Genomic DNA, 24,016 nt, shown 5'->3' on the forward strand with positions numbered 1-24,016 from the left:
AAAAAAAATACAAAAATTATTTTTTTTTACGTTAAATTGTTCGTAATTTTATTTATAATAATATTAGGTAAATACCTAATTGGTTTTTCCTTTCTTTTTTTTTTATAATTTCTTATAAATAATATTTACTAAAAATAGATCGTCGTCAAAGTTCATGTATAGAAAAAACAAAATTTAAATCTCAAAATTAAGATCTAAAAAAAAAATTGGTAAAAATCGAAAAAAAATTATATATAATAATTTATTATTGACAATATATGAAGAATTATGGACATTTTCGTTCGATTTGACTTTTGCCACTCTCCTCGTATTCTTGACTTGAGAGCCACATTTGTTGGAATGTACCAATTGAAGCTAAAATTGAACCACCAATCCATGCACCAAATCGACGTTCAGCGCAACCATTTGCACTTATTAATTTCAATCTCATGCTGGACGGTATTCTCACTGAAAGATCACGATTTAAACGCTCGGGGAAGCCTTGAATAAATGAATTTCCACCAGTGACAACGACACTACCATAAAGTGCTGGTCGAACATCAACATCGCACATTCCAACGCTTGTCGTTACAATATGACCAACTCCCAACATTGTATTGCCAACCATTCCGCCTCTCATTTGTACCATACTTGGATCAAAAAGCGCTTCGGGTATTCGAAATCTTTCGCTACTGAAATCCTGTAAAATAAAAAGTTTCAAATCTATATCATTTTTCAAATATTAGTTTTCAGGGTTGCGATTTTGTTTTTTTTGCAAGAAAATTAATTAAAAATTAATTTTGATTTTATTTATTATTTTTTTTTCTTACTTTAAATTGAATTAATTATATTATTACCTGTCGATATCCAGTTGGAAATTCATATTGCACAGCAGGAACGGTACAAACGATTTTCTCATCGTATGGAGTCTCGGATACTTGAAGGCAAGTCGCTTGGAAATCCTGAATAAGTTTCTTCACCATATAATTGTGCCAGGATTTTGTAACTTCAGGTATATTTTTCTTCTTCACCCATCGCGGTTTATCATGATCTTTGACAACTTCTTTACTACCAATCATATATGCTGGCGATAAATCGATTTCTTGCTCCTATTAATTAATTAGAAACAATATAATATATATTAATTGTTAATCACCAAGAAATAAAATTCATTTAATAATAGTGAATTTTCCGTTACTAAAATCATTCGTATTTTGTTATAACAAATTTTTTTGCCACATTTATTTAAACAAAAAAAAAAAAAAATACTTTTGTTGCTGAAGATTAAAAATTATTTATATTAATTGTGAATTTTATTATCTTATGTAAGAATAGTTTGATAATAATTTTTTTTATTTTTTAAAATATAAAAGTAAAAAATAGAAAAATTATAAAAACTAAAGAAAAAAAAAGAGAGGAAAATTAAAAGATTAATGCGAATTTTGGAGGATAATAAAGAAACTAACTTGTAAAAATTGTCTGCATTGCATACTAATGTAATCGCCACCAAGTGGAGATTTAACTATTGCTTGTGTTAAAACAAATCCATCTTGAACTGGAACAGCGGAGGTGTGAGTTGCTCCACTATCAACAACAATTCCCGTTGCTCTTCCATTTGCAAATGCGGCTAAAACGGCATTTTTCACAAGGAAAAATGCTGGTACATTGTATTTTTCGAACATAAGTTCCGTCAATTTTTCTCGTTTACTCCGAACATTCCAAGGCGATTCGGAAAACAATACCGGATGATATTCCGCGTCTGATTGAATTACACGCGAATAAGTGTAATCGAGCACCTAAATATTTTTTTTTTTACAAATAAGTAACAATACATTTCAAATAAAGTTAAATACAGTGAAAAAATGTTTGTTTTTAAATAATAAAAAAAAAAAAAAAAAAAAAAAAATGAAATATAACAAATATAATTAAAAATAATAAACAGGCCTTGGATCAACTTTAAGCAGAGTGTCTAACAACTGCTAGGAAAAAAATTCCCTGACTTTTCCCAGATCTAAATTATACTAGAAAATTTTTATTTTGATCAAATAAAATTTATTTTGATACAATTAAATCATTTACCTGTCTATTATCCACTAATTTCATATGTATTTGAACAAAATAAATAATGTTTCGTAAAGAATAAAATATTTAAGTGAAATAAATAAACTAATTGGGGACGTATAAATATTATCAACACTTAATTTAAAAGAATTTTTACGGCGTAAAATCTTAAATTGTAAAATTTTTATTTAGTAAAATTATATAGAACAGATTTTCTAGTACATCGAATTTCAAATTAATACAATTTTAATTTAACGGAGTTTATGTCAAGAAAAATTGCATAAAGAAAAATTTTTTCAACAGAATTGTTATTTTAGTAAATTTCGATTTATCAAAATATTTACTTAACAGAATTATCATTGAATAAATCCACAATTAACAGAATTTCTATTTTAAAAAAATTCTTAATTAACAAAGTTTTCATTAAAGAAAATTTTAATTCCAACTAATTCTTATTTAATATAATTCTCATTTAAAAAAAAATTCTACTTAGTTCTTTTTTTGTTAATTTTTATATACATAAATTTTGTTACATTGAAATTATATTAATTAAAAATTTTTTAAAAGTATTAGAAAAAATGCTTTATAAGAGTTACCTATGCTAAATAGAAATTTTTTTAAATCGAATTTTAGTTAAATGTAAATTGAAAATTTTGCATAATATAAAATTCACTTTATACAATTTTGCTAAATAGAAATTCGATAATTTAAGATTTGACACCGTCAAATTTTTTATAAATTATATGTGGGTATTAGCATTAAATAATAAATTATTACAAAGCTGAAGTACGCAACGTTTATGATAAACGATTTTTAAAGAAATAATTTTTTAAAATGAAAAATTCTATAATTTCTTGTCTAAAAATTATAGAATTTTTCATTTTAAAAAATTATTTCTTTAAAAATCGCTTATCATAAACGTTATTTGCATTTGCTTTGGGAAAAAAGTAAAAAAAAAATTTTAAACTAATAGTTACTTTAATTTATTCATAAAAATTTCGAGAAAATTAAAGAAATTCCCTGACTTTTCCCTAACCGTTAGACACCCTGTGAATTTCAATTGATTTTTAATTTAAAATTTTTCATGATTTCACTAAAAAATTTATTAGAAATTGCAAACAAAAATAAAATAATTTGAAAACTTTTAAAATAAAAAATGCTTTCAGATAGTTGAATTTTCGAAGAATATTATATAAATCATTCAAAATAATTAAATTTCAGGAGAGTTATAATTGAAATTATTAAATTTCAAAAAAAATTTAGATGGAAAATTTTAGAAATAATTAAATTTTAGAAGCTTTTAAATTAAAATTTTTGAAAATAATTGAATTTCAAATGATTGTGTTAAATTTCAAACAATAATTATAATAAGAGAAATTTCTAGTAATTTCTGTTGATGAAGAATTTATTAGAAATCACATCCAAAAAAATTGAATTCCAAAAGTTTTTAATTGAAAAATGCTTTCAGATAATTGAATTTTGGAAGAATATTATAAAATTTATTCAAAATAATTGAAATTTTTGCAAATAATTAAATTTCAAGTAATTTTGAATTAAAATTTTTTGATAATTTTATTTGCTTTTTTTTAAATTATAAACAATTATTAAATTTCATAAAAATTTTAATTGAAAAATAGTTTAAGATAATTGAATTTGTGAAGAATTTCATTAAAATTATTAAAAATAATTAATGTAGTGAAGAATTTTAGTTAAAAATTTGTTAAATAATTGAAATGAAGAAGATTTGAAGAAGATCTGCATTGTATACTAAAAAAAAATGTATTTTGTTTAAAATTTTGTTTAAAAAAATGTAAAAAAAAGGCGCATTTTATTAAAATAAATTGAAAAAAGTCGGAAAAAAGTCGTATAATCCGAGGCCTGAATAAAATGAAAATAAATAAAATTAAATATTACCTTTTCAAAATGATCCCAATCTTCGATCATGCCGTCTTTCATGTAACTGACAACTTCCATATTTTTTCGAGGTACGTGAAGTGTCGTTGTGTCAATATAATATTTTGACGTCGTTTGACAAATATTGTTATCCGGCTTTTTGTCATCAATCTCCATTGATTCAACTGGAGCAGCGGTGCCATTGGCATCTTCTCCAATACCAACAACCGCTGGAATTTCGGCCTTTGGCGTATCCTCTTGAGCATAACCAACTCTCAAGGAATTGTGACCCAAATCCAAAACAACTGCTCCAATTTCATCACCTCCATAAAGCATCGACATCTTTATAAATTACTGAAAAATTCTAATTATTATTATACTAATTTTCCTAATTTCCTTATGATAATTATCATCGAAAAAAAAATAAAAACATCTTCAAAAACAATAATTAAACATTATTATTAAATAGATTAAACATTACATATTAAATTAATTTATTTTTTAAATTCTGAATTAAAAAAAAAATAATAAAACTCGCTTTTGTATTTTAAATCGAAAGAGGTTAGATTTGTTTTTGGTAAAAAAGCAAAATACAAAAATGTAAGAAATAGTTAAATCAATAATTGAAAAATAAATCAAGAAATTAATAGAAGAAAAAATTGAAAAATAAACAAAGAATCAGTAGAAAATTGATAAAACCGACAAAAATAAAAAAAACACTGAATAATAAACATATTCTCAATATTTACGCAATTACTAGATAAAAAAAAACATACAATAGTGTAATTAAAACTAAAATTTTGTATTTTTACTTACATATTCTTTTTCTCCAATTTCTTTATATAATTTACGAACAGTTTTTATTATTATTGATAAACGAAAAACATAACCTCGCTAACTCACACAGACGCCGATTCGGACATATTGAATTCTCCCCCACTCCAAGATTACACTTGCTCGACTACTCTTTTCCTATTGGTCAAAATAAAGCGCTATTATTTAAATTAATTTACTAAAAAAATATATATATTAATGCAAATTTTTTCTTCATTCTTGTTTAATAATTTTAATCTTATAAAATAATACAACATAGAAATATTAATAGTGAACAATACATTTTGCAATTATATATGTATATATACTGTATACTAAATAATTAAATTTCTATTAAAGTTAATGAGAAATTTTATTAATCTCAAATAAACAATTTATAAAAATAATTAGCAGTGTAAAAAAACTATGACAGAAAAAATTATTTTAAATAAGCGCGCATTATTTTGAACCAATGAAATGAGATCACTGAAGCGTGCGCAGTTTCATTTCAATATTGCGCATGCGTCATTATAATCATGGCTGACAACAATAGTAGCGAAAATTTTTTAAATTTACAAATTCTTTTCCTTCAAAATAATAAGAAAATATCGAATAAATATTAAAGTTTTCTACAAATAATTAATAATTTAAACCCTAATGTTAAATTATAAATTTTATTTAATATGCCAAATAATTTTTATTCAACTAAACTAATAATTAAACATTTTAAAGAATTTGTTGGCATGTCTGATTTTAGAAATCCAGTTTGTTTATTTGTGTATATATTCACATACACAAATATATTTTCAGTTAATATGCGTGTGAATTTAAGAACCACGCGTTAAAACCGGTGTGCCTATATATTTGTTTCCATTTAAAACTTTCATGTCTTTATGAAAAATCGTTGAATAAATTTATTTGAAATGATATTCAAAAAAAGTAACTTGTTTCATATACGATAAACGTGACGGCAGACACGGAAATTAAAAAGTCATCACACACACAGAAAATGAGAGTGGGGTTTGTTTGCCCCGTATAGCGTCGGGGCGCCTCGGTCTATTTCATTTTTCAAAATGGCGTCGAGTGTCAAATCGTTTAGAGACGGGAAACAATGCGGAGGCGAAAAATGCCTTCCAAGTTTTATCATTGATTCATTGAGGAATTGAAAAATGAATTACACATAAAAGTGAATGCAATCGTGTTTTGTGTAATGGATGAGAATCGAGTGTGTTAGCTGAAAACTTTCATTTAAAAAATAATAAGGTAGTCACGCGTGTTTTTGTGTGAATGAAGGGAAGAAATTTCGTGAGATTTTGCCCGTTCGGAGTCTGTGACACTTGCTGGTTCAATGGAGCGGATTTTTATTCTCGGGGTGGCTTTGTTGACAGTTGTTGATCAAGGTGAGTATTTTAATATTCCCCCCATCTTTTTTTTAAGGTTATAATGACAAAAGTTTATAATAAATAAATAGCCGATGATTTGTTTACAATTTTTGCCACGAGTGTCAAAAAAAAAAAAAAAAAATTAGAGTTTCTGTTCTTTAAATATGTGACATTTTTTACTTTTAGAAAAATTGATTTTAAATTTCCTATTTTGTTAATAATTCAATACGAAATTGTGAAAAAATAAATTTAATTTTATTTAACACAAATAGTATTATAATTACTATATCTCTCTCTGTGTGTGTGTGTGTGTGTGTGTATTCGCGGCTTTTAAAAAACGATTTCTTAACTTTGTTTGGCACTATAAAATTGCAAATTTTTTTTATTTCTACTTTCCTCGATTTGAACCTTCTTATCTATAATTGTACATCTCGACAACTCTTTAACAACAGCGTATAGAAAATATTTACAACTAAGCGATTGCTAGATAACCATGCACCACTTGCGTAAACTCATTGATTCTCTTATTAGAAAAAGCGTTATAAAATACATAATATATGCATGCTAAATGACCTAATGATTTATGAGATATTTCATATTAACATTTATGCATTTCTGAAATATTAACGCATAGTTTGATCTTTATCGTTATTTCAATATATATATATATGTATATCGACTGCCATTCTCAGTGTTTATAATTAATTTAATTGATTTATTAATTTAATCAAATATTTAAAAGTTATTAAAAATATTTATTAATATAAATATTTATTTTTAATTCTTTTAGAGAATATAATTTAATAAAATAGTAATAATTTATTTAATTAAATTAATAGTTTCTAAATTATTTTTTTTTTTGGGAAATAATGAAATATTTTTGTTTTAAAATTATAAATTATAGTAAATTATTATATCGTTTGTATATATTAATAAATTTTAAATTAAAAATAGTAACACATAATTTTAGAAAGTAACATTTTATCATATAGATATATAATTATAAATTGATATAATAATTGAGATTAAAATTTGCGTGAAATGAAAGGGAAAATTAATCATAGGTTTTGGAGAGGTATTTAAATTTTTGGAATTAAAAAAAAAAAAAAAATACATTTTTAATCAAAATATAAAATTGCGTGTGTTTTCTTAATATTCAGAATTTCGAAAATTTGAAACTGTGCTGAAAATCTGATAATTTGTGTTCCTTTAGTATTTACAAATTTTTTAGTTTTACATTTATTTAATTCAATTTTTTTTAATGTTTACAAAATAATTATTTACATTTTTTGCTTTTTAATTTTTTTTTAATTTTTTAAACATCCAGTAATGATTTTTAGGCTTATTTGTAAAATTGTTTTCAATTTCAATTAATATTTTATTTTATTGAAAGTCACTTTTTCAAAGTAAAAATTTTCTAAAATTTTTAATAATTTACATGTTTTATTTTTTATTAATTATTAAATCTATTTTATAATTAATAATATTGTACACCAGTCTTTTATAATTGTACAAAAATAATGATGATAATAATAATTATTTTCAATTTTTTTTAAACAAATAATGTCATAGGTCAAATTTTCAGACACGACACAAAATTTTTGCAATTATTCATACATAATTATTTTTTGACAAAATAATTTTTATAATAATTAATAATTAATAAATATAATTATAATAATATTAATTATTATTATATTATTATTATTATTAAATTATTATTAATATTAATAATAATTATTATATAATTAATAATATTTATTATTACACTGAAAAAAAAATTTATTTTATTCAAATAAAAATAAAATGATAATTTCCCTTATCATATAAATATTTATTTCAACCAAATAATTTTTATTATTATTATTATTATTATTAACTATTTCGTAAATGTTTTATAATCATGTTATTAATTACTCTAAAAATTTGTTTTATTAAAAAATCATTTACATATATGATATACATCTAAAAAAGAAAATTTTGAATGTTATTTTTTTCCCCTCGACTTGTGATTAATAGCGTGCGCAGTTTTCTATATAAATTTCCGTATTTACTGAAGCGAGAAATTTTTTTTTTTTCTCTTTCTTTTTTTTTTTTAAGCATCTCTTGACTTTACTTTTCGTTTTATACCCTCTAAAGCCGCGCCAAGCAAGCCTTATTGAGATTATGGGCGTAAGAGGGTGACGACCTACGATTTAGTGCCAGGGTGTGTTTCCAATTGGTCCAATCAGAATCCCCCCTCGTCCATGGGACTTGGATATATATAATAATATAACAGCATGTATATAGGTCTTACATATATACAAAGTGCATCAAAGCACGAAGTTATAAATCGTCAAAGTTTAGGGGCTGCATTTGCTATATATATGTATATGACTTAAAACTCGAGTTCATTTTTTTTTCATCTTCTAAACGATAAAATTTATTCATATGTATGTAAATCTTGAACTTATATATTTTCAATTCAAAAATTCATTATAAAGTTAAAGGCGAGAGGTTGTGGAGACCATTTTTTTGATTTTGTCTGATTTGAATAAATTTTTAAATGACAGAAATTAGAATTCACGGAATATTAATTTGTCCAAATTTTTATTTGTACGAATTTTTAATTAATAGAAATTTTAAGATGCCGAATTTTCATTTGTCCGAAATTACAAATGTCCGAACTAAAAATCGACCGAAAGATTTCGGCGCATTTTTTGAAAATTGACCAATTACGATTTTCTTGATAATTTTTAATTGATCAATTTTTCATAAATTGCGCCGAATTCTTTCTGTCGATTACTTGTTCGGCCATTTGTAATTTTGGATAAATGAAAATTCGGCGTCTCAAAAATTCTATCATTTAAAAATTACCACCGTGAAGTTGGCGTCAACGCTCAGCGTCGAAATTTATTTTTTCACGGTACCAAAATTATCAAATAATTTTCAAAAAGGTTTTGGGTTCACATAAAATCTTGAAAAGTATTTCTGGTATTTCTCAAGGCATTATTTGGATTGGAAATCTTTTTTTTAAAAAAAAAAATCAATTTGACATTTTTGGTGCAGTGAAATAGTATATTATGTGGCAAGCACGTAAAGTAGTACTTTTTAGGTGAGGATGTAATTTTCAGTACGAGCTGTCGTTAGTGCGACGTAGGTGAGACGAAGGCGAGCTGTAGGTGAGATGAAGACGAGCCGAAGGCGAGTCGAGTCGAGCCGAAAGCGAGCCGAGTCGAACCGAAGTCGCACAGACAGCGAGTATTGAAATCATCCGAACCTAAAAATTACTACGTGCGAGCCACATACGCTATTTTTTTCGCCATTGTTATGAAAAAGTGAAACAATTTTAAAGAAAAAAAATAATAAAAATTGATAAATAAAATAAAAGCAAAAAAAAAAATTATGCAAAAATTAACAACTGCCTAAAAAAGACTTTATAGGGCAGTTTACTGCCTAAAAAAGACTTTATACGGCAGTTTGCTGCCTAAAAAAGTCTTTTTTAGGCAGTTGGCCCAAACTGCCTTAAAAAGTGCTACTTTATCTGCCCAAAACAGGCACAAAAAAGACACTTTTTCATGTCAATGGCGAAAAAAATAATTTTGGCGCTGAGCGTCGACGCCAACAACTTATTCATAGAGGTTAAAAATTCGTACAAATTAAAATTCGGTGAATTACTTTTATTTAAAAATTTTAATCACATAAAATTCGATTCAATGAGAATTCTGTTCAAATTAAAATTCTCTTAAATAAAGTCATGTAAATTAAATGATTATAAAATAAAAATTCTAACAAACAAAAATTCTGTAGCTAAAAATTTTGTTGAGTAAAAATTCGTATAAAAAGAAGAAAATCTGTCAAATTTTAATTCGAAAATTGAAGATTGGTCTAAAAAATAATTATTTCCAAAAAACTACTTTAATATAAAAATTCTTATTCATATTTTTTATGGAAAATTCATTCGCCCCGTTCAGGCCCTTCTAGAAGAAAACAAAAATAGAAAATTTTGCAAAATTAAAATATGTCAAAATTTCATGATGCCGAAATTTGCAACGTTTTTATAAACGAAAACAAAAAAATAATGAAACTATATTTGTATTACTTTGGCTTAAAATTAAAGTTATTCGGGGACGCATGATTATGTTCTAAAAATCATTATTTTTGAGCCGAATTTTTATTTGTTTGAATTAGAATTTGGCAGAATTTTCATCAAACCGATTTTCTATATTAGAGAATTTTTATTATATAACCGAAAATTTACTTTACAGAATTTTTATTTGCTCGAATTTTCATTTTATTCTTTCAGATGAATTTTCATTTGTTCGAATTATTATTTGATATAATAATTTCCATATAACCGATTTTTCATACTACAGAATTTTTATACTTAACCGAAAAATCATTTAACAGAATTTATAATTGATAAAATTTTCATTCGTCCGAAATTAAAAACGGCCGAACAAACAATCGATTTTGGCGCAATTTTTAAAACCAACCAATCAAAAATTATTCATTAAAATTGTGATTAGTTGATTTTAAAAATCGCGCTAAAATCTGTGTTTGTTCGGTCATTTGCAATTTCGGACAAATGAAAATTCTTTGTAGTGAATTTTCGGTTATATAAAAATTCTGTAATATAGAAAATTGTTTTGATAAAAATTCTGCAAAATACTAATTCGAACAAATAAAAATTCAGCTCAAAAATATAATTATGACAAATGAAATTCCATAAAATGAATATTCTAACTAATGATTTTTAGAACATAATCATGCGTCTTGTTATAAATAAAAAAGTATAAAAGTATAACTATAAAAGTATTAATTTCTTGAAAATTTATGCAAATAAAAATTAGAAATAAAATTGACTAATTTAATTTTTTTCTTTTTTGAAAACGTTGCGGAATTCAGTCTCGTAAAATTATTGCTAAAGGCATAAAAATTATTGATTCAAAATCATGTTATAGAATTTGTACACTGAGAAAAATATGCTATTGAATTAATGCATTTCTGCCAAATGTATAAAAATTATTTATTTAAAAGCATATGCTATAGAATATATAAAATATTTTATAAATTTTATAGCATATGCTTTTGAATCAATAATTTTTATACCTTTGGCAAAAGTGCTGTTGATTCAATAGCATATTTTTCTCAGTATAAAATCTTATACAGATTAGCATATGCTTTTGGAATCAATAATTTTTAAATCTTTGTCAGAAATACTATTGATTCAATACCATATTTTTCTGAGTGCATAATTATCATCCGGTTATTTTGCCTATCCGTTTTGTTTGTATATTGCTCTTTTGTTATCTGTAGATTTTTAATTTGACACATATGAAGTTGATTTGTATAATTTGATGGCTAAAAATAGCTTTAATGTATGGCTGTATTCTACTAATATTGTATATAAGAAGCTTACACATAAATATTATGTTTATAATGATCAGTAATTTCTATCAGTGTATATTATATTGGTACTGGAATGACTTTTTAAAGAAAGAATGAGATAGATAGATGAAGCTCAATTGTTGAGATTATTATCATCATCAGCGGAAGGGAAGCTGACTGATGTTAATTTCAAGATAATAAGTTCATTGTTGGCTAATTCGATTGGATTGTTATAAGTCTAATTATGATTAATCTTTTCCTTTAATTCCGATTGGGGTTTTTATACTTGGATTTTGTTTTTCAAATTCTTTGCAATATTGCAATTTAATTTTTGTTTGAAGGAGTTGTTTTTTTCCCCAAATTATTTATGGCAAAGTAGCAAATTTTTTCGTTTTTGTATTTGTAATTTTAAACGTGGTTTCGTTTTTTAATAGATCTACATCAATTGGATGATTTTGTTTCTAATCTGAAGCAAAAAAGTCGAAAGACGAATTTTGTACTCTGGGTTCAGTTTCGGAATTTAGAATCAAAACTGTACTGTGCTTATAGATACGGATTTTGGAATCAGAATTAACAATAAATTTTTGATTCACGTATTATTTTGATTTCTTTTTGTTCCAATCTGAAGCAAAAGTCGAAGATAAATTTTTCACTCTAACTTAAGTTTCAAAATCAGATTCAGAATAAAAACTGTACACTGCGTTTAGATATATATGGCTTTTGTAAATAAGAATCAAAACTGTAAATTTTTGATTCACATTTCAAAATCAGAATATTTTCTTGTTTCATTTGTGATTTGTAGATGTTTCCTATTTGAAAATAAACTGAAAGAAACTTCTTCTTCTTCTTCCAAGAAGAAGAAGAAGATGTTTGCAAGGAATCACGCGCGTCTTTTGTGGGTAGAAAATTATAAGTATATAGATCCTTGAAAAGATGTATTATATATTATACTATAGTTGAAGGAATAAAGTATAATGGAAACTGGCAGTTAATGCGAACGAGAGAGAAGTATAAGAAATGATTTTGAATATAATATATCTCTTTTTTTGAGGTGTATTTCTCTTGGTGTAGGCGCGCTGACCGCCATCGCCAGCAGGGTGTCAGTATTACACGATGGAGCGCCTGCTGAGAGTATCTTAATACGAGATTACCGCATAAGCAGTCTCGAAACAGGAAAAAAAAAAAAAAAAGATCAGAGTAGGGAAGTATTTTTAACGATATTCTGCGGACGAATTGGTTGAAAGTTGCTTGCTCTCTAAACATAAACTGTGTGAAGTCACATACAGAAAATTTAAAACTGGAATATATATACATACAGTAAATTATTCTTATTGGCAAATAAATAATTCTCATAACTGGATCTCAGTTTATAAACTACGCTTATACCTAATACTATGTATACGTTTTATTTACAAAAGACAGTTTTAAAATTTTTCATCTTTTGTATAACCTTTTCTCAAAAATCTAAAGAGGAAATTCCGGGTATTCAATACAAATGTAAAATGATTTAAAGTAATTTAAAAAGAATTGGTGAAACAAAAAAAAACTTCTTTAATAAAATGGTTGAACGATTCTCACTTCCTTTTTTGCTTCTCATTTGAAAAATTAATTATTATTATTATTTGTCAAAAAGGGATTATTTTCGTTATAAAGAAATAATAGTGATAAAGCCCTGGGGGAAATTACAGAGTTGGTATATATATATATATATATGTATATATAAAGCGAAACCTCTAATTTAGGTGAAGAGTCATCCTCTCTTGGCGAAAGCATTCCATTACAATTATTATGCCTTCCGTTGGCAGAGGTCCATTCCCCACCATTAATTTTCATTGATAGGTAAACGATACTCAATGGCAATGGCTATAACAATATCTGGATTATTGCCAGCTTCGAATTAATATTGCCAACAAAATTTTGGTGGTTTCATTATTCTCCTTTTTTTTCTGTTTTATAGATAGATAGATCATCAAAAAATAATAACCGTGACATTATTAAAACTTTTTCGAGAGTTAATATAATTCAATTACACAGCCAAAGAAAATTACAATTATTTTATGTTGTCCAAAATTTTATTACTGATTCTTGTAGGATTTTGTTTCTTAGAATCCGAATATGACTTTGAAAATATTGGATTGGCTCTAGTTTTCGAGTAAATTTAGAGTTTAAAGTGTCAAAAAAGGAATTTTTGGTGTTTTTTGAACGTTTGTAAAACACGACAGCGATAAAATAATTAATGTTACATAAATGAAAGTACTGTAGATCTTAAATTCATAGATTGGGAACAGTTTTTTGATTTTTGAGGGTGGCCAAATTCTGGTGTACAATACTTAGTTTTTTGGTTTTGGGTCTCATAGGGCAATGTTTAAGCTTTCATTCTATGTATAGACACTTTAAAACTTCGAAAAGTAGAGCCAATACAATATTTTCAAGGTCAGATTCCGATTCTAACGACAAAATTCTAACAAAATTTTGTTGGCCCTTTAGATAATTTAGGTTGCGTTTAAAATCTATACACAATTAGGTCGGCAAAATTTTGGCTTACTCAGAACCAAGAACCAGACTATACTTTTTCGAAGTATTTTGACTTGCTGAATCCGAATCTAACCTCAGAATTGACCCAGCACGTCAGGTTTTCGAGATATTTTAACCTAAAAGTGCAGAAAAGGCAATAATGCTTCAAAAAAATTGAATGACGAAAACTCAAGAGGCAAATAAAGATTTTTTAAAGTTTCAAAATGCATTTTAAAGGGTAAGAATAGTACTTTCAGATGCTCTAACGAAAAGTCGTTTTTTCTGCACTTTTAGGTTAGAATATCTCGAAAACCTGACGTACTGGGTCAATTCTGAGAACAAATTTAAATTCAGCACTTTAAAATACTTTGGAAAAGTATAATCTGATTCTTGGTTCTATGAAGTAGACCAAAATTTTGTCGGACTGTAATTATTTGAAAACAAAATTCTGCAAACTTGTATATAATACATATAAATACAAAAATACACGCACCCTAAAATATTGTCAACTTTACGACATTAAAATTTCTCTAGCTATTAAATTTGATATTCAGAAATAAATTCATAGATACTGTATATTTACCACCACTATTACTACTCTTACTGCTACCTGGAAGAAGTATAAAATTAATCTGGAATTTATGCTGAAATTAAACGTGCGCTTTATAAACACATTATTTATGAGCGGAAAATAGTAACAAATTAATTCTAATTGCCCTAGTCAAGTCATAAAAGTGTAATTAAAAAATAAAGAAAATATAAGGAAAAAAAAGAAATGAAAAAGAATTTAGATATATTAAAACTTGGTTCATAAAATAATTTGAGATTTTAATATCATACGCGCATATATACATATGTATATATAATTGAAATTAAAATCGTGCGCGCAATTACATAATTTAACTTGGGTGTTGAATGAATGTATATAAGTACGATTGTACATACTGATATTTAACACCTGTGAAAGGGAAAATTAATCGATTTCGAATCATTAATGTTCATAAGTATTTAAATATACTCAAGTTCTGTCAACATTTATGGGGGGCACCCTATGTATTATAGAAAGATATTTGTGTATGTGTCGTGGCCCCGCCAACTTTTGCCTTCACGCTCTATTCGTCACATATATGTCTATACTATGTTATAGTTTTATGTACCCGGCATATTTTTCCAGTGGGTTTTTTTTTCTTTTTAGAGAGATATTTTCACTCTCTATATTATACCTATATATACACCTTCTCTCCATTTTAACTTGCGCGAAAGTGCAAACGTTTGTATCTATATATATATATATATATTAATCCCTCCTTCTCATTTATCATCGAGACATTATATTATATAGTAAGCTCAATTATTTATATACTTATTAATTATTGTTAGTTAAATATGTGGCGCAATGACTTTCCCATAAAAAAACCATTAATTATAATTTTTATTTTAAAGTATTTCATTGGAAATAATAATTATTTTTTAGGCGAATTTCGAGAATTTTCAAATTAAAATTTAATAGATTTTTTCGTTTTTTTTTTTACTTAACAAAATTTTTATTTACCGTCAATTGGGGTTATTCTATAATTCCAGGGGCTATTATGAACAATTAACCGAATTTTAATTTGTACGAATTTTTAATTGATAGAATTTTTAAGACGCCGAATTTTCATTTGTCCGAGATTACAAATGCCCGAACAAAAATTGACAGAAAGATTTCGGCGCCATTTTTAAAATTGACTAATCACGATTTTTCTTGATAATTACTAATTTGTCAATTTTAAGGAGGTTCCATCCCTTCACTGAACTAGTCAAAGCAATAACCATTTTTGTCTGATTTGACTTGCTCGGTATTTTGAAACGTCTGGCAACACTGCAACTCACGTTATGTACGTTGTCAACAACTTATTTTATTTATAAGCTTTAATTTCTAAAAATATTATGTGTTTGTCATATTTTTCAAGTTAATAATAAAAATTTTATTAACTAATAGAATTTCAGTTTTTAATTTAAACATTTTATTCTTTTCCCAGAAATCAAAATTTGAAATAACGCGCGCATAACCTCAAAACTTTGACAAGCGCACGCGCACGCGCACGGTGGAAACCGTGAAGACGCGAAATGCCGTGTTGCCAGATGTTTCAAGTTATCTTTTCTGTATCACAAAAAGTGGAAAAAAAATTTATAAATGAACTATTTTGAACTCTCACAGGAACCTATTGTCCTTTTTTAAATACAATACCGGTTCATTGCATATCTGTTTTTAACTATACAAACTTTGATCAACATCTGTTTGTTTAATATTTCATAGTATGAAAATATATGTGACAAAGTAATGAATTCCCATAAGAATCAATGTTAAACAGTGAAAAAATAAATCGATCAGAACTTTTTTCTCCGCAACCTACAGGTCTCAAAAATTTAACTACAGAATTTTAGAAGCTTTATTTAGTAGTGTATCAAGTTTTACCAAAAACTGCTTGTTTATTCGATAATAGGTGGTACCTCCTTAAAAATGGTTCCGAAATATTTCTGCGATTGTATTTGTTCGGCTATTTGTAATTTCGCACAAATAAAAATTCGGTGTCTTAAAAATTCTATCAATTAAAAATTCGTACAAATTAAAATTCGGTGAATTGGAATTTGTCATTTTGCAAAAATTCGAATCACATAAAATTCGGTTAAATTAAAATTTGTTTACATGCAAATTCGGTTGTACATATTGTATAAAACAATATACATATAGCATTACACAGGCCAACACTGATTTTGGTGCGGCAAATATCAGACCTGTTTCTTAATAGGTTTTTTCGTGCTGACAACGAATCCGTAAACGAAAAGTTCCTATTAGCTCTAGTTTTTGAGAAAAACGGGTTTAAAATGTTCAAAAATCGCGTTTTTTGCTAAATTTGAGTACCTCTATCAGTGAAACAAAAAGTCGTAGAACCATCCACTTGGGCTTAAATTGAAGCTTAATGTTTTAACTATTATCCACAAAAATGACCTATCTTGCACCATAACCTCAAAGTTATTTGTTATCTATTTTTGATTCGCAAATATTAATTTTGTAAAAGTTTGAGCGTGTACCTCTAGCAAAGAAAAAATGGTCATAGAACCTTTTATTTGAACTTAAAATAAAGTTTGAACTTTAGACTACAAGCCCTAAAAATAATATTGTTCATTCATAACCTGAAAATTGTTGGTAACTAGTAATTAACTACAGAAACTATTTGGTAATATTTGAATAACTCTAGTAAAACCAAAGGTGAGTAAACCTTCTTGTTGGGCTTCAATTCAATTTATCCCTTGACTGTAGTTCATAAAAATTACATCGCTGCACCTTAACCTCAAGGACTAGAGGTACGCTCTCAAACTTTTACAAAATTAAGATTTGCGAATCAAAAATAGTTAACAAATGACTTTGAGGTTATGGTGCAAGATAGGTCATTTTTGTGGATAATATAGTTAAAACATTAAGCTTCAATTTAAGCCCAAATGGAAGGTTCTACGCCCTTTTGTTTCAGTGATAGAGGTACTCAAAGTTAGCCAAAAAAGCAATTTTTGAACATTTTAAGCCCGTTTTTCTCAAAAACTAGAGCTGATAGGAAATTTTCGTTTACGAATTCGTGTTCAGTATGAAAAACCTATCAGAAACAGGTCTGACATTTGCCGCACCAAAAAAGTTTGATAATTTTCTTGGCCTGTGTTATTGTAACATAAGGTATGGGGATTATTTTTCATAAGCTCCAGTATTTTTCAATAATAAAAACAGGTTGCAAATATAAATACAAATTTTTCTTATATACAAATAATAATAGAAATAATACAACTATAAATTGTAAATTATATGTTTTTATATCTCCAAAACGCGTAATCGCTTTAAATTTATAAAAGGAGGAAAACTTTTTTTTATTTTTTTTTAAAGAAACATGTTCCATTGGCGGGTTAATAAAGTTGTAGTATGTTGATTTTATAGTTTTTCATATCAGGTATAGTTGATGTCTATATCTAAAAATATCTATTTATTCTTTGGTGTATCTTATGGTAGTTAATACCTTTATAAGATACGAGATATTTTACCGTAAAGGAGGTCACGTTAAGGAAATTTATGACAAATGTGGATCTAATATTTTCTGTGTATAAATTGAAAATTTTTGCGTCTTAACAGTGTATAAGTGTCGATTGCTCATAAAAATCACCTCTCTCTCTCTCTCTCCCTTACTCGAAAGAAAAGTAAATATTTTTTTTTCTTTTATTTTGCATTGTGCACACACAAATATATAATATATACGCATAATAGGAGACTCGTATACTTGTCCTGTCGCAATTGCTCTCGCCTACGTAACACGGGACTAGGTAATAATGAAACAGAGACGTCATGAAGAAAGATAGGGTAAATTAATAGCAGGTGTGTTTCATTCGCTAGAAAATAAATACTATAGGTATATATATATATATATAGAATATTCTATTAGACTACTTTGAGTTCATCTATTATCGCGTATATTTTACACGATTTTATATCAACATTTCTTTTTTTTTTTTCTTTATGTCGCGCTGTATATGCTCGAGCATATATATAAATATAATTTGAGATTTGAAATACTCTATATAGAGGGGGACAAGGTCGTAATTTCCCTCCCATAAGACTTGGGTTGGGTACATGATGTATTTTCTGAATTCGTTTTCACTTTTTATTTAAAAAAAAAAGAATACCGTCAATTGGGGCTATTTTACTCAACTATCAGGGGCTATTATACTCAGCGACAGTTTTTAATTAATAAAAGTCGTCAAAGTCAGAAAATTTTTTTTGCACATTCGCAAACTTTATTATACTAGATTTCGAAATATGTAAATTATAAGATTTCACAGAGTACAACATAACCTCAAAAAAATATATATCATTAATTTTTTTTGTTAAGTTAATTTTATGTAACTTTTTTTTCAAAAATAACTTTAACAAAAACTTGTGAGAAATTATATTGAGTTGTTTATTTAATCAAACAAAAATGTTAATTAAAAAATATATATTTTATAAATAAACAAACTTTGCTGAGTATAATAGCCCAGCGGTTGGGGCTATTATACTCAGCACTTTAAGTTTCTATATTTCTGGTAAATTTTTTTTTTTTATTTACATTCTGAATTTTAATAAGAAACACTGAGTAAAAAAGTAGCGTTTTTTTAGTATAATAGCCGCGGTTGATTGTATACAAAAATTTAAACGAAACAAAATATATACCAAGATTGAATTTGTACCCAGAGAAATGTTTTTTTAACCAAATATAATTTATTTGAGTTAAATAAACGTATATTTGTCTCACAACGTACTAGTCTATTTATTTGGTGTAAGGGTGATTCTCTCAAAAAGGACAAATTACGCTTTTAAGATAATTGTGCACAAATAATTTGTTCTTTTTGAGAGAATCACCCGTAAATAAAAATTTTATTTAAATCAAATAAAAAACGAAGTTGAAGTACGCAACGCTTATGATAAACGATTTTTAAAGAAATAATTTTTAGAAATAAAAAATTCTATAATTTTTTGCCTAAAAAATAATTTTTTATATTTTGTTGATTAATAAAAACTACAAGAAATATTTTTTAGATGAAAAATTATAGAATTTTTCATTTTAAAAATTTATTTCTTTAAAAATCGTTTTTCATAAACTTTGGGTACTTCAGCTTTGTTAAAAATTTAATTGAATCAAATAAATATATTTATTAGGCTGTGAGACAAATATATATATATATAATTTCTCTGGGTGTAAGTTTTCAATTGTAATAATACAATTACTATATTTGTATTCTGCTTATATAATGTAATTTTCAAATCGGAAATTGAAATTTTATCTTCCTCAAAGATTTCCGTGAATGGAAATTAAATTAAATTAAATTGTAAATTTTTCATTTAAAATACAGTGAATTAACTGATATGCACAGTTAATTAAATACAGTGAATATTTTTATTTTATTTTTTTAGAAAAAATTAATTTTGGAACGCAAATTTTCTAATTTTGAAATAAGATTTCACCTTAAATATATTTTTCCTCCCTTTGATGTTGATAAAAGGAATTTCCTTAAATTGGTATATTTATTTTTTTATTAAATTAAATATAATAAAAAGGAGAATTTTAATAAAACTCGTATTTAAAAAAATGCAAAGTCTGGCAGAATTTTTTTTTCCTCTTTATTTATTTTTTTTTTTTATGTTCAATTATACAGTTTGTAAAGTATATGGTGTCAGCCTCTCTCGCAGTTCAATAAATCCAACAAATAGCCCACAAAATGTTGTACTTTGTGGGGATTTTCGTGTTTTTACAGCTTCTTCTTGTCTGTGTTTTATTTTACAGCCTGTTAAGGTACAAACCATAATAATATATCCACGCACAGACAAACGTTATTATAATAATAACAATATATATATATATATATATATATATATATATATATACACTATAGTGCTTAATGTAATGAACACGACGACAATGTGCGCGAGATATGCAACACAGAAACGTAATTCTATTTTAAAGTTCTCCTCTCTCGCGGTGCGGTAGGTTTGTCGCGCTCTCGCGTCCTCATAAATCTCTCTCAGACGGTGAGTTTATTTTTCTCTCAAATCTATATAGTCTACTGGGCATTATTTTTCTCTCTCTCTTTCTTTCTCTCCCTCTCTATTTTTTTTCTCTATTCAACATATATAGAAGAAATAAAAGGGATGCATTAAATAAATTTCAAAAAAATCAATTGTTAGAATTTTTCATTTAATGGAATTTCATTAGATATAATATTCATTGAGCAGAATTTTATTTGTTCGAATTAATATTTTGATAGAATTTTCATTCAACCAATTTTCTATATATTACAGAATTTTTATATAATCGAAAATTCACTTTAAAGATTACATTACAATGGATTACATCCTTTAAAGGCGAAAAAAATACAAATTAGAGAAAAAAGCGCTTAATTGTTATGGAATGACCCCAAAAAAAATCCAAAAAACTGTTATAACTTTTAAAGAAATTAATGTATTATTCTGATACTTGGTAATTATGTTCTTTATGATGAATGACATTCTTTTATTGCAGAAAGTTACAAATATAGAAAAAAAAAGGAAAATTTATTACGGAATGACACCAAAAAAATTCAAAAAACAGTTATAATTTTCAAAAAAAATTACCGGATTGATATGAAACTTGGTAATCATGTTCTTCGAAATGGATTACATCCTTTAAAGGCGAAAAAAATACAAATTAGACAGGGTGTCTACTAGTCCTGGAAGTCCTGGAAATGTCATGGAATTTGAAAAAATGTCCTGGAATGTCCTTGAAAGTCCTAGAATTTTAATTTTTGTCCTTCAATTTTTTATATTTTGCTTTTAAATTTTCAAAAATTTCTAAAAAATTCATTAAATAAGTAAAATCAAAATTTACTTAAGTAATTAATGAATTTTTTAATAATTTCTGAAAACAATAGTTAAACTAAAAATTTTTTTATTCCTTAAAGTCATCCAATTTAATGTCCTGGAAAAATAAGAAATTTGTCCCGAAAAGTCCTGGAAATGTCCTGGAATTTTAATTCAGATTTTTAGTAGACACCCTGTTAGAGAAAAAAGCGCGTAATTGTTATGGAATGACACCAAAAAAATTCAAAAAACAGTTATAATTTTCAAAAAAATTAACGGATTGCTATGAAACTTGGTAATCATGTTCTTCGAAATGGATTACATCTTTTAAAGGCGAAAAAAAATACAAATTAGAGAAAAAAGCGCTTAATTGTTATGGAATGACCCCAAAAAAAATTCCAAAAAACTGTTATAACTTTTAAAGAAATTAACGTATTTTTCTGATACTTGGTAATTATGTTCTTTACGATGAATGACATTCTTTTATTGCAGAAAGTTACAAATATAGAAAAAAAAGGAAAATTTATTACGGAATGACCCCAAAAAAATTCAAAAAACTGTTATAATTTTCAAAAAAATTAACGGATTGCTATGAAACTTGGTAATCATGTTCTTCGAAATGGATTACATCTTTTAAAGGCGAAAAAAATACAAATTAGAGAAAAAAGCGCTTAATTGTTATGGAATGACCCCAAAAAAAATCCAAAAAACTGTTATAACTTTTAAAGAAATTAACGTATTTTTCTGATACTTGGTAATTATGTTCTTTACGATGAATGACATTCTTTTATTGCAGAAAGTTACAAATATAGAAAAAAAAGGAAAATTTATTACGGAATGACCCCAAAAAAATTCAAAAAACAGTTATAATTTTCAAAAAAATTACCGGATTGCTATGAAACTTGGTAATCATGTTCTTTGAAATAAATGACATCCTTTACACGTGAAAAATCATAAATTTAGAAAAAAAGCGCTTAATTATTATGGAATGTCTCAAAAAAAAATTCCAAAAAAACGGTTATAATTTTCAAAGAAATTATCGGATCGTTATAAAACTTTGTAAATATATGTTCCTTGTGATAAATAACATTCATTTATTGCAGAAAGAAACAAATCTAGGGAAAAAAAGGCATAATTGATATGGAATGCCCCCAAAAAAAAGTCCAAAAAACGGTTATAACTTCTAAAGAAATTAACGGATTTTCATGAAACTTGGTAATAATGTTTTTTGCGATAAATGACGTTCTTTTATTGCAGAAAAATTTAAATTTTGAAAAAAAACGTATATTTGTTACGGAATGTCTCAAAAAAAAAATTCCAAAAAACAGTTATAAGATTCAAAAAAAATTACCACATCGCTATGAAACTTGGTAATCATGTTCTTTGCAATGAATGATATCCTTCACAGGTGGAAAAATACAAATTTCGAAATAAAACGTGTATTTATTACCGAATTACCCCCCCAAAAAAAATCCAAAAAACAGTTATAACTTTTAAAAGAAGTAACGTATAATTACGAAACTTGGTAATTATATTCTTTTGCAATGATCATGTTTGTTTTTCTATTTGAGTTAGAAGTTATAACTTTTTTTTTTATTTCTCTAGGGACATTCCGCAATAATTATATGCTTCTTTTCTTAAATTTATTTTTTTTTCCTTTAAAGGATGTTATTCATTTCAAAGAACATAATTACCAAGTTTCATAAAGATCCGGTAATTTTTTTGAAAGTTATAACTGTTTTTTGGATTTTTTTTTTTTGGGTCATTCCGTAGTAAATGTACATTTATTTTCTTAAATTTGTATCTTTTTGCAATAAAAGAACGTCATTTATCGCAAAGAACATAATTACCAAGTTTCATAAAAATCCGTTAATTTCTGTAGAAGTTATAATTGTTTTTTGGATTTTTTTTGGGGGCATTCCATATCAATTATGCTTTTTTTTTCCTAAATTTGTTTCTTTTTACAATAAAAGAATGTCATTTATCGCAAAGAACATAATTACCAAGTTTCATAAAAATCCGTTAATTTCTGTAGAAGTTATAATTGTTTTTTGGTTTTTTTTGGGGTCATTCCGTAACAAATGTAAGTTTTTTTTTCTAAATTTGAATCTTTATGCAATAAAAGAATGTCATTTATTGCAAAAAACATAGTTAGCAAGTTTCATAACAATACAGTAATTTTTTGGAAAGTTATAACAGTTTTTTGGATTTTTTTTTGGGGTCATTCCACAACAATTATGCACTTTTTTTCCTAAATTTTTATTTTTTCGTCTTTAAGGGATGTCATTTATTGTAATATAATCTGTAAAGTGAATTTTCGGTTATAAAAAAATTCTATATTATAAAAAATCGGTTTCAATAAAGATTCTGCAAAATAATAATTCAAACAAATAAAAATTCGCTTTAAGAATATTATATCTATAATGAAATTCTATTAAATGAAAATTCTAACAATTGATTTTTAGAACTTATTCATGCGTTCCTTTTTCTCAACATACTGAAATGAAAAAAAAAAAAAAGGAAAAAAAAGTTGTTTTGGAAGAAAAAAAAATGGTGAGAACAAGAAAATATTTGAAATTAAGGGTGCGGAAGTTCTCACTTTTTTTGTTCT

The 24,016-nt window shown here is 25.9% G+C and overlaps 2 protein-coding genes across 6 annotated transcripts in view; one reads left to right on the plus strand and one right to left on the minus strand.

Annotated features, from left to right (window-relative positions):
* Positions 1–16: 16 nt before the first annotated feature.
* LOC127277734 (actin-like protein 6B) lies at positions 17–4,886 on the minus strand. Of its 2 annotated transcripts, none has more exons than XM_051299054.1 (5): positions 4,750–4,886; positions 3,955–4,287; positions 1,446–1,775; positions 837–1,088; positions 17–679 (listed from the first exon to the last, which is right to left on the minus strand). In XM_051299054.1, the coding sequence occupies exons 2-5, from the start codon at positions 4,273–4,275 to the stop codon at positions 266–268; spliced, it is 1,317 nt and encodes a 438-aa protein (XP_051155011.1). In that variant the 5' UTR covers positions 4,276–4,287; positions 4,750–4,886; the 3' UTR covers positions 17–265. The 2 variants fall into 2 exon arrangements, with proteins under 2 accessions (XP_051155011.1, XP_051155010.1); XM_051299053.1 differs by having other exon boundaries at positions 3,955–4,297; positions 4,750–4,867.
* A 657-nt stretch (positions 4,887–5,543) lies between these two features.
* Positions 5,544–24,016, plus strand: part of LOC127277773 (neogenin) — a 45,979-nt gene continuing 27,506 nt past the window's right edge. For all 4 annotated transcript variants that reach the window (XM_051299142.1, XM_051299140.1, XM_051299141.1 and 1 more), the window contains exon 1: positions 5,544–6,146. In XM_051299142.1, coding sequence (XP_051155099.1) covers positions 6,095–6,146 — 52 coding nt within the window. In that variant the 5' untranslated portion in view covers positions 5,544–6,094. The remainder of the gene's footprint in view (positions 6,147–24,016) is intronic.

Source organism: Leptopilina boulardi, unplaced genomic scaffold (genome assembly GCF_019393585.1).
Source record: "Leptopilina boulardi isolate dan_hultmark-lab unplaced genomic scaffold, ZJU_Lbou_2.1 LbouV2_179, whole genome shotgun sequence".
NCBI classification, from domain to species: domain Eukaryota; kingdom Metazoa; phylum Arthropoda; class Insecta; order Hymenoptera; family Figitidae; genus Leptopilina; species Leptopilina boulardi.

What these genes read in the sequence shown, in the direction of transcription:
- LOC127277734 (XM_051299054.1), bottom strand. Translation starts at nt 4,275, where the DNA reads ATGTCGATGCTTTATGGAGGTGATGAAATTGGAGCAGTTGTTTTGGAT. An exon ending in ATTGGGATCATTTTGAAAAG is followed by an intron (nt 1,776 to 3,954) that starts GTAATATTTAAT and finishes AAAAATATTTAG; the next exon opens with GTGCTCGATTACACTTATTC. An exon ending in AATGCAGACAATTTTTACAA is followed by an intron (nt 1,089 to 1,445) that starts GTTAGTTTCTTT and finishes ATTAATTAATAG; the next exon opens with GAGCAAGAAATCGATTTATC.